We start from the raw sequence: 12,117 nt of genomic DNA on the forward strand, positions 1-12,117 counted from the left end.
AACCCCACAATGTCCTCATTAGCAATTTTGAAAATTCCAGAGAGCAGACACCACAACTCAAAGGATGAAGGTACTCACCAGGAAAGAGGTGTGCATGGCTCTTGATCCTGGCCACAGCGGCCATTCAGCTACAGCAGCAAGAATCTACAGCATTCAGTGGGGCCTTTTCCTGCTGTCCTCATTCCCCAAGCAGAATTTAAACTTGTCTCCCATCAGGAAGCAAGCCATTTAATATTATCAATCCAACAACAGGAGTACCACCATTCTGAAGTCCTGCAATTCAACGCACATGCAAAACCACACAGCAAATTTGAGTCCACTCCTCTAGACGTCAGCATCAGACAAAACTAAGTATTTTTTTCAAAGACTTTGACACAAAGTTATCCCATATTCTAAATAAAGAGATCAAAGTTCACCATAATCCAGACTGCATAATTGATCATACCAATACTTACTATTTCATAAATTGCTGGATAAGCTGGAAAAAATCACTTCTTCAGGTGATCGAGCATTGAGCATTAAACACTAAAAAGCCACTTTGGTTTATGATAATACAGCTGTGTATGTAGAGTCAAATAATGAACAATACAAAAAACATTTAATGCAAAGTTAAATACAATACAAACTTTATTAAAAATAGGTTGCAAGTGAAATACAGTAGAAATGGGAAACTACAGCAGTTTTGATGTTTTTCATAATAATGCACAGACAAATATGAAAAGCACTTTTACACATATTCACACTTGACCCGAATGCCCAATAGCGGCCAAATCCACTCAACTGAAGATTATAGAATTTATTTATTTTTTATTATTTCGCTAAGCCTTTTTCAGATTCTAGCAGCAACAGTAATCCAGCCACAGCATAAGTGTTTTTTTTTTTCCTAAAGAAAAATTTGTCACTGTAAGGCTGCTAGTGTTCTCAAGATAAATTGGGAGAGGCTTGCTTTTCCTGATTAACAGACATAGCAAGCATGCAGATCCTTCATTAACACTTTGAACCAGTTTAATCTTCTACTTCATATTTAACAGGTGAAACGGTAAAAGCACACTTTCAAATAAGAAACCTGAAATACGTAAAAAATATTTACACTCCAATTTTCATTAACTTGCATTTATTTATCATACAACTCTTATTAAAAGTGATTTCTTTCCTAAGGCAGTGAAAGTCTACCCCTTTGTATTTGGAAGTGTGCACAATTCCCTAAATATATATTTATAAGAGAACAATATGATACAGGAAAAAAAATCATCTAAAGCCAGTAAAGGGCTTTGTCAAATAGAAAATTTGTTTGGAATCACAATATATATTGTCTTAACATCACACAATGAGAAAAACTCTGATGAGGTCCTTATTCCCAACATCATCAGCCACATACGCATAGCTGAAGACACCATGGGAGGAAAAAGATTAACAATTTAAAATTAAATAAGGCTATTACAGTGTGAAAAAATAGCTTGAACTGCCAAAAATATTTTCAGTACAACAGTAACAGGATGTTAGTAAAGCCAGCTAGACTAAAGAAGAGCATACTAGCACTGCTTCTTCAGCATGAGTAGAGATGGTTTGCTGCCAGCAGAGTACTAACACTCCCGCTCCCAGCCAGCAGCATCGTATATTCAATGCTTCACACAACAGTTTTTTAATATGCCAGTTCACTTCTCCATAGGAAAAAAAAAATATTGCTGAACTGCTAATAGCAGACTGATCAACACCATTCCACTTCTAGTTGTCTAATAACTTCTAGTCTACCTTTCTCAGAAAACATACTTATCTGTTCTGCTAACCTTGGAACTGGAATTCCTTGTTCTTAACATGTTACTATCATTTTGGTCCTAGGGTCACTAGTGTAGCCTACTATCTATTGCTTATGTATTTTTTAATGAAAAAATACCCCAGGTTTTTCTCCTCTTCACATTTTCGAACATTTGAAGCACATGTAATGGGGATGCATCAACATAGACTTTTCCGTAACTACACAAATTCCTACACAACCAGTTTAGACCCAACAAAGATGTAAGAGTAAAAATGTTTGATTCCAAGGCTTTACCTACAGAATGTGTGTTATTCCAGTACTAAATAACATTAAGACCTGTGTTGATACGCTGATCATTGTATGAACACCATACAGTATGTCAAACTTGCATATAAAGTCTTAAGGTGGCCCGGATATTGTTGCCTTAACTAACAACCTAAAATACTAATTTCTAGTGCACAGTTTAGTTTAGGCAGTTCAAGCTATTCTCACTCTCTCTGCTCAGCAGCTAAAACAAAAAAGTGTGTCTGTAAAACACCAGGAAACAGAACTTATCTTTGACAAGTGCTACTTGGTCTGGTGCACAAGAACTTAACCCTCCAAAACAGAAAAGAAAAAAAGTTACCTTCACGTGATTCATATCTTTAAAATTTTACAGTGCTTTCATTGTATAAACCACAAGCTCCTGGCAAAGTAATCAGTTTTCTTGCTATTGCAACATCTCTAAATTAACAGTCTTAGATATAGAGGAATCAAAGTCACTCCTTTCAGAAAATATTCATTTTCTGTTCATTAGTAGTGCCCCTCATCTCAATCCCTCAATTCAGAGATCTTCAGTTACATCTGATAAGGTGCTTTCATCTTATTTTGTGTTCAACTCATTTTCCAGTTCCATTAGTTTCCTAGAAGCTTTTACTTTATTGGATACATCTTGACCCTGTGAAAAAAGTCGCTGGCGTTCCCTGAACGTCAAGTTTTCTGGTGCTCCAGGTAAATCTGTATCTTGACTAGAAAGGGGAAAAAAAATCTGTTATAATTCTCATTTACAATATCTTAAAATATAGTAATTCTTAGTGACACGTATTAACTGGTAATTTTTTGGGTTACAGCAAAAGAGGCGTAGTTTAGCATGCTGCAAGTTTTTGTTACCAATGCATAACCTTTAATTTTGACATTGTGCTGTCATTTAGACAAATTAGCAGAAGCAGCTCATGGCCAATTCTGGCATGTAAACAGGAATGGTATTACTTTTTTTTTTTTTTTTTTTTTTAAATTTCCAAAGTGAAGCACAGGTGCCACAAAGGCTCTTGTCTATATTAGCATGGCATTGCTGTTATGGCTAAACTAGCAAGCCTTCCTACAGCAGCATGTGCCTAGGAAAAAGCATTGGAACATAAAGTTCTTATGGATGTTTACTTCGTTGTAACACTGAAATCTGGTCTTGTAAAGTAGTACTTTAGATCATCTAAAAACTCACGCAGACCTTACTTGCATTTCATTATAACCCAAGACAGCTGCAGAACTCTTCAATAGCCCCCAGAGAAATGACAACAACAGAAAGTACTGCAGAAGTTAGCCACGTCACGGGAATAAAAGTTAACACTTAACAGACTCCTGCATATCACCTTTTAGATCTTTTGTCTCTTGGATCCCGATATACTTCATGGGCCCCAACAGTTGCTCCTGTAGATCCAGTGTATGAATTTATTCCTTGTGAAAAAGGAAGTTGAAGGACAGCAGTTACAACATAGAAGTTCTACACTGTATTTCTTCAAAAAGGTGCAGTGCTTCTTTTAAGAAATAATCTCAATTTGGACTCAGAAATTAAATTTACAGGGTCATCTGACTTGTAGAATGTTTTAAAAACAATACTACTGAATTCCATCACCCCCTCAAAGCAGCTGTAACTTTTTATTCCTGATTTTATTTAAGTCAGAACACATTTTATCTAGATTATCCAGCACATACCTAATCATGGTCTTTATCCTATTATGGTTTACAGCAAAACAGACATTAAAAGTTCAAAGGGACTGATGGAAAGAGCAACACACTTCACTGTCCTGTAACAAGCTCTACAGGATGTAAGTTAGCTGCAGCTGCTCTTTTTAAGAAGCTAAAAGTGAGCCATGATTAGTATATAGCACCTTTACAATTCAGCAATCAGAACTTTCAACTAAAGACTTAGTCTGATTGCATTAGCTGTATCACTCAGAAGATGCTCCCCCCTCTTTTTTTTTTTTTTTTTTTTTTTTAAATTTCAAGTAAATATCTTTCAGCACTGCACCTTTAGTTTAAGTTGATATAACTAACACACAGGTATTGCACATTACATTAATTCTTTTCAAAGGCCACAAGACAGAACCTTTTATTTCCAATCAAAACATTTACTAATTTAATCTGCATTCAAGACCCTATTCTCAATGGCTGTCAGGAAAAGAGTGAAAATTAAGTGCCAGATTTGTCTTCAGACAGTTCTGGTCTCAAATATTGTACGTGTTATGTCTTGTGAACCTTCTTTCATACAGAAAGAAATGTTTGCTTCTTCCACTGGTGTACGCAACTTCTTACAAAGAAGTAATAAAAGAAAAGAAATGGTTTGAAGCTGGAAGACAGGTAAATTTAGCTAGCATTTTATTGGCTAAACATTATTCACTACAAATTTGTAGCAGATCAAGTCAAAATAGGTATGCCAGGTGTATGAAGGTGTTTTTTTCTCCTTTCAGATATGGGTCTTATATGCATTCATTGAATACCACCCTTCCATACTTTGAAAAGCGGATCCACAGGTTGTGGTTCACACATCCACCTACTTTCTGACAGCAGTTTTGATTTTGGTGTTGTCTTTTTTTTTTTTTTTTTTTGGTTAGTTGACAGAGCCAATGGTTCCCAGTGGAAGAAGGTTACGAGAGCAAAATTTGCAGAAGCGTGGTTTACTAGAGTTAGCATTCAGAACAGAGAAAAGCCGTAAAGGACAGGAATGCAACGAGAGTCAGTGAGATGGGAGATGGTAAACTGCACAGTGAATTCTGCATTTTGTGCAAACGGCTTTGTACGTTACGCAGGCAGTCTTCAGAGAAGCTTGAGCAATCAGGTGAAGTTAACCTGTTCTCATGGCTATTTTAAAAATTATGAAATAAGAGTATTCAGAATTAGTTGTATGGTTTATGAATTAGGTTATTAAAGGTGAAGCATCATATTCTCCTTGTCATCAACAATTCTCCTTAATTGTTACCAAAAACCTAACCAAGTCTTTGCAGATTGTCCTTCTGATTGTTTTCCAGGAAAAAACGAACACACAAAAACATCACCGAACATTTCACTTTCCTGAGATTCATTTTTCCATAAAACTTCACGGAAAGCAGGATTGGGGAATGCAATAAAATATGAAATGGCATTCTGTGTTGTGGATGATGGAAGGCAGCAAGAGTGGTGGTGACAGCTAGTGATGGATGGCTCTATAGTTACTTAATTTATGGCATGTACAGCCTTCGAAGTGCCAAACTAGGAAGGGAAGAAAGGGCCTTTGGAAGCCTGTGTTGTGACAGAAGGCACATTTTACACTCAAGTCTGTTTCAAGTAAGAATTTCTAGAAAAAGAAAGTAATTTGAAAGAAGAAAAATTCAGTATAGACATCCAGTACAGAAGTTCCTCTTCAGAAGCCTGTTTCAGCATATTCCCAAAGGCAAGCTGGCAACGTAGATGGCCATAGCTTTTTAAAGAGAACCTTCTCTGTATATTTCTTGTTGTTCTTTAATTATAACTCAATAATTCTGTGCCATGTAAGGAGTTTAAAAGCTGAACTACTTCTAATATAAAATGAAGATACGAGAGCACTGGCTGTGGGTTTATCAATAGGCATGCATGCATTATACGCATGTGGAACTGAAGTATCTGCATTTGTAATGTACACACAGCAGATACCACACAGTGTGTCTACTTATGGTCCTGTCTAATGACAGCACACTGAAAAGCAAAAACTTTTCCTCACCTTCTTTTAAGGCTTGGAACTCTTGATAGATCAAGAGAGGGGAGACTGATGGGCTTGTGGAATCCATAGGGACTACTACATCAAGAGGTCTCACATGCAATACCAGGGTACTTTTTGTTTTACTCCCCTCTTTAAATGAGTAACAGCATGGATGTTTTTTATGCAACTTCGGTGCTGTACTGACCCCAGACAGTGAAACTGGTAAGCATCAACTGTATCAGTTGGGCAATAAGTAGAGCTGAGCTAAACTACAGATGCTTCATGAATATTAAAGCTACAAATGGCTGTGCAGAGCCTTTTTTTGATACTGGAAGCAGTCTGCATCAGAAGCTAATTTGTCTTGTGAAGGACAGGATACCTTGCTGGAAAATAACTTCAGCCTCAGTTGAAAAGGATGTAAGCAGGAAACTGAGAGCACTGTATACCTGTATAGTCTCATACATATCCTAAATCATATTCATACCCTGCTGTAGCTGGATTAGAATTGCTTCTGATAAATGGAACCTGTTTTGTGGCTAGCATGCTCCCTATGACCAGAGAATACCATCTCTCTGATCAAAGAAATTAAGTACTTTTCATAATGCATTTGGTGGCCATAAAGATAAACAGGGATGTGCCATACATAGGCTTCCACATTTGTCATTGAGACTTCAATCTAGTCAGCAAGACAGTCATTGAGCTAGAAGCCAGCATAAGCACCTCCCTTTGCTTTCTCAGGTGACTTACTACCCTTTCTACCCTTTTTTTAGAAGCATGATTTGACATGCAGGAATTGGTTGTGAAGACAGCTATTGAAGTCTCACACAAGTAAGAAGATCAAACAAGGAGAACGTCAGGGGTATCGTTCCCTTCAGAAGAACACAGAAGAAAAACATAGGGAAAATGCTAGCAGATGACAGTAAGGACAAAATCTTATATTCATAACCTGCAGATAGCGTGGGATCCATCCATACACATATTCAAAGAGTAGAGTATGTAAGATTTCTCCTACAACAGCAGGTTCAACAAAAATTAACATGGAACTTTATACTGGGTAAGTGTTGAAATAATGAGTGTTGCTAAACTGATAATCTACAGATAAAATGTGGTGCTGAAGTTACTGGCAACTAGAACTCCACTCGAAATTTAACTCCGTTATGGTTAGCAACTTGGAGCTGTAAGAGAAACAAGATGAGGAGGCAAAGAAATATAAGGGTGTGGAACGGAAGGGAAGGAGTGAGGCAAAAGGCACTAAGCTTAAATTTATTTTTGTCCCTCTCTGCAAGAAAATTGCACTGTACAAAACTGAAGTACAGAAATAGTGCTGAATGAATTAAACTTGCTGCATGGTCTGTATGTCTCTTTGTGCTTGTACATTTAAGAACCTTATCTAGAAAGGTCATTTTAAAGCCATTTGCACACGCAAATAAGAGATAGAAACCTGGTACCACAACCAAAAGCAGAGGATAGCTCTGTTCACGAACCCATTAGAAAAAAAGATTCCTGTGTTCAAGAAAGACATACTTCCAAGATGCCCTGAGTAACCAATGGTCAGTCATACAAAACAAATCACTGAAAGATACAGAGTGAAAGCCAAAACCAACAGTACTTTGGATTGGTTGAGTAACAGTTAAAACAATTTTTAATTCATTGTGTGCGAAAGATGAATTTTTACTTTTGAAGAGTTGCGGTAAGGAACAAGGAAATTTGAGAGATCAACACAATTAAAAATTGGAAGATTGGCATTAACAAGTGGATTTAAGTTAGATCACCATAGTGAAAATAGTGATTATGAAAATAGTGATTAAGTGAAAAAAAAATCACAAAGAAAGTGATTCGATCTACAGCACCAGAGTTGAAGACACGAGGATAGTTCTGTAGAGAAGACTGATTTCATAGAGTCTACCTTTAGAACTGCTGGCATGGATGAAACTCGGTTTGTTTGGTGGGGGCGGGGGCTGGCTTTTTTTGGCAGCAGTACTGTTGGCATTGACTGAAGATGACTGGAATGAGTTGGAAAGAAAGAGGCCATCTGAAACTGGGCGAGGCTGGCGGGAGGGCTGCTGTGGCTTAGGGGTGGCAGGAGGAAAGTCACCATAAGATTTTCTTGTGCTGGAGTACTTATCCTGACCTGCTAGATTGGAATCCTCCTCCTCCTCATCATCATTGTATGCAACAAACTTGGCAGTATAAATCGTGTCAGGGGAGAGGACCTGTGTTTTGAGGTAAGAGGTGTTTCGCTGAGGTGGGGGAGGAGGAGCGTTAGATGAAGGGGTTGGGGATGGGAGTTCATATTCCCGTGGAAGTGGAGGTCTGTACAGACCAGGCTCGTCAGGTTCCAGCAATCTCCGCTCTGCTTCATCATGCTGCCTGCGCCTTTCGGCCTCTAAGCGATTGTAATACTCTTCTTCCTGTCGCCTCTGCAAGTCCAGAGGAAAAAAAAAAAAAGCACAGTAAGACAGACATTTCAGCCTAAGGAATTTAAGTTTTCCATCATCGCTACAAACATCTTTTTTTGTCTCCTTTTTTGGCAATGAGCAATGCATCCATATGAACTCAAAGAATATTTATTGCTAGAAAAAAAAAAAAACAAAAAACAAAAAACAACATTTGTCCTGTAACACAGCATTGCTGTTATTTCTACATTTACCACTGCCTGTGGTAACTAAGGCAATTGCCTGAGTGAACCACGGGCAACTCCAGCATTTATTACTGAAAATGTAACTACAATTAATAATGAGTATATTTACTAATGCTGTAAAGAATCTGTGGGAGAGAAAATAACTAAAATTAACTACCAAAAATAAAGCTCTTAAAAAAGGAGCTCTATAATTCTGCTGCAGCCTTATGCAATGTCAATTAATCAGTCTTGGAATAGATGGCTCCTAATGAAGCTTTGAGTATGATCAGCTGGAAATCAACTTTCACATAAAAATCCAATTACAAAGAACTTTTTTAAAACAAACATTTAAAAAAAACCACATTTCTAAAAAAAACATGCTAATGATACTTATACAAGGCTGCTGACTATTTAAATGGCCGTGAAATATCTCCTATGTATTTTCCATTTTAAGACTTCTACTGGTTTTAAACTTTATAGCATTTAATTTTGCTCAGCTCTTGCCTAAGTCACATTGTAAATTTATACCACGGTTTATTCTGTAGCTTGTTTGACTATAAATGAAAATGTGTATTTGGACACCATGAGTTACAAAAAAAATGTCTAAGCGCCGAATAACCTCTGCTGGGAATATCTGAGCATTCCTTTTTGTTTTTAATCCATGTGCTTAAAAATATTCACTCTATCTGCTCAACAATCTGAGTCAGTTATTAAAAAAAAAATCTGCTCTTGTTTATCTACAGCAAAAACAAGAAACTCATCTCCTTGTACTACTCTCTAAAGCCATCAATGTGGCCAGACTGCACTGAGCTCTGAGTTGGTAGAAGCATCTTAGTCGATATCTCTCAGTGAAATCCTTTCAAGCATGTTACCCACGTGTCATTTGGTAGCATTGCATCACTGTCAAAAAACAAGACAGGCTGGTTTTGATACAATTTCTCTGCCAGAAAGCTCATTTTTTTCTTCCTACAGTGTACGTTTACATACTTGAGTCCAGATGCACCTTCCTTCCTTCTTACCTATCACCCAAGTGTCTTATGAAGTGCTTTACCTCCTGTTTTTGAGGAGTAAAGCTTCTCAGCTACATGTATGATGTTCTCAAGCAATCTAGAAGCCTGGATTTTTTAGAATTTATTTGTTTACACAGTGATTTCTCTGCTAAAGTTTTCTTCCTTTCTAGAAACCAATTAAGGAAGTTCCCTCTCCCCCCATAGTTGAAATGGGAACGATAATATGGAGTACTCATCTCCACTCCCCTGTATTTCATATTTTTTTCTCTCTAATGCAGTTACTGCACAGATACTTCGAGTGCCATCTCCGAGCCACAGCAAAGCCCAACACCACTAACTCAACCATTATACTCCAGAAGTCAGATTGGGGCTACAGAAATTCAGGAGATACAACTGATTTGTGCTGTAGCTTTTAGAAAAGGCTCTGAAAGCAAGTCCTTGTTACTCCTGAAAACCCCCAGCTGGTATGCCTACTCTATTATTTCTGCAATACCATTGACCTGTAGCTACCACAGATGGCACGTTCATTGAATCACCTTGTTTTGTATTGGTAAAGTGCCGCCTTGGGCCATGACCCTTACTGCTAGGCTAGTGAATTGAACCCCCTGATGGCCCAAACCCAGAGCTGTTACTGGACAGGTAAAAGGGGAGAGGCCCGTAAGAACTCCTGCAGCACTCAGGAGACCATAACCTTTTCTTCAGCCTCTCTCCTGGTTCGCTCCTCCTCTTGCTGCCGGCGCTCTTCTTCCTGCCGGGCCCTATCTTCTGCTTCCCGCTTGCGCATCTCTTCCAGCTGCTGCTGCCGTCTGCGTTCTTCGTCCTGTAACTAACAGAGACACACCTTTAACTTCCCATCCCTCACGGAGATAAGGTGGCTCAGAAAGCCATAACACAAGTATTTGCATCTAAAAGTAACTCATTCAATAGGAAATGCTGTACTACCGATACCGTTCAGTTTTCAGCTGTTAAAAGCACGCTTTATTACAGTGTTTTCCTTAAAAGTCCCTATACAAAACAAAAGGGGGGGGGGGGGGGGGGAAGAGATGCAGAGATGCAGAGAACTACGTAAAAGCAAAAACAGAGACGTTTTTAGCATTCATATATGAACCCCTAGCAAAAGGCTCACGCTCCAGACTGCTTCAGCAGTCTCATAGGCACAAAGTGAAATTAAATACTTGGAAGCAACAGCCCCCAACTCCAGCAGCCAATTGGTTTTTCATTTTGGATTAGTATTTAAGCACCGGAAAATCACGACTCATTAGTCAAAGGGTCAATCCATTTAAAGTAACAGGCTCATTCAGCAAGTCTGCAAATAGTCTCAGGAGATAAATAAAATCTCCCACTGTATCTGCAACAGATGTGTTTTGGAAAAAGCAGAGAGCGAGGCAAAGAAATCTTGGACTATTCAGATTAAACAGCTCAGAAGAACAACAACCGTCCAGCAGACAATGCTATTTCATGCATGCTTGTGATAAACACTGCACAGATGAGACAAGTGAGCAAAAATCTAAACTTTGCATGGTTCTCTTAAGCTAGCAGCATCTGCTCATGATGGAGAGTACTCACTGGCACAATAATATTCAGAAATAGAAACTAACTGGACTGCATGCTGCTTTGCTTCTTACTGTGACATATGTTTTAAAGTAATTTTTTCTTTTTTATTAGGTCTTTTCCACTGATTGGTATACTTTACTACATGCTTTATTTAACACTGCTATTTCTCTACTTCTAGATCTGTTTCTACAGTCCAATCACATTTACATAGAAAGGGCCTTAAGACACAAAGCAATCATGATAGTAAGAGAAATTTAGTTTGAATAACACTTTGAGGACAACTTCCATGCAGTTGTCTCTCCCCCCTCCCCCTTTTAATTAAGAAGTGTGCTTTAAAGCCTATGAACTTCGTATTAGGTACTGTCCCAAGGTTTTCAAATTAATTTTATAATCAGTTCTAAAAAGAACTTTTTTTTATTTTACTAATTTTCTAGTAATTATTTACCTCCGCTGTAAGAAAATTGCTACATGAACAGTGATCTTATGACCTTATACAACAGCATTTTGAAAACAACTGTGTATATATCTTAGACTAGCTATTCAGGCTAACTGCAGCAAAACCCCCTCCAATTTGAAGTCTTAAGAACCACTGCGTTTGAGTATGAAAGCTAAAGAACAAAATAATAATTTAATTTGGGCTGGAGTTTGGGAAACATATACTCAAGAATGCTACTTCTGAGTAAACTCCTCTTATTCGGAGCTAAAACTGTTCTAATTCCTAACTGAAAATCACGGAGATGAAGCTCAGTATATAATGTAGAGGAGGGAATAAAGTAATTAACCTACTGCCTACTTGTATTAAGACCCTGTCAGTCTTGTTTATTAAAAAGACATTATTTTAGCAGAGGAGATAATGGCGTTGTCAAAAGGAAAGACAGCTACTAATTTGGAAGAGTTCATAGAAGAGAAGCAATTTCCTCAAAAAAAAAAAAAAAAAAAAAAAAAAAAAGGCAAAAAACTGCACAGTAGAAAAATAGCAGAGAACTCCTTGACTCTGTCCCAATCCCATTTACAGAAAAACTAAACACGGTAATTACTGATCCCCAGTTACTGCGTGGATACCTTTTTGCTTAGTAGCAAATACTCCTACTCAAATGTACTTGAACAAGAAAATATTTCTCAGTAAATTAAAGGGGAAGTAGGTCTGATTTGTTTTATTTTCTTGTGAGCTTATCTAAAGAAAGAAAGGAAAACTGGGCAGGGTGCCATG

At 37.8% G+C, this 12,117-nt stretch overlaps 1 protein-coding gene across 12 annotated transcripts in view; it reads right to left on the bottom strand.

Annotated features, from left to right (window-relative positions):
• Positions 1-653: 653 nt before the first annotated feature.
• The window catches only part of AFDN (afadin, adherens junction formation factor), a gene marked incomplete at its 3' end in the record, with an annotated part of 129,483 nt that continues 118,019 nt past the window's right edge, over positions 654-12,117 (bottom strand). For 5 of the 12 annotated variants that reach the window (XM_084284801.1, XM_084284797.1, XM_084284798.1 and 2 more), the window contains 4 exons: positions 10,045-10,179; positions 7,855-8,143; positions 3,382-3,466; positions 654-2,763 (listed from right to left, as the gene is read on the bottom strand). In XM_084284801.1, the coding sequence (XP_084140927.1) occupies positions 2,619-2,763; positions 3,382-3,466; positions 7,855-8,143; positions 10,045-10,179 (654 nt within the window). Of the gene's footprint in view, positions 2,764-3,381; positions 3,467-7,564; positions 8,144-10,044; positions 10,180-12,117 lie in introns of those variants that run through there. The other 7 variants (XM_084284794.1, XM_084284793.1, XM_084284792.1 and 4 more) reach the window with 3 other exon arrangements.

Source organism: Netta rufina (assembly GCF_964035555.1).
Source record: "Netta rufina genome assembly, chromosome: 3".
NCBI classification, from domain to species: domain Eukaryota; kingdom Metazoa; phylum Chordata; class Aves; order Anseriformes; family Anatidae; genus Netta; species Netta rufina.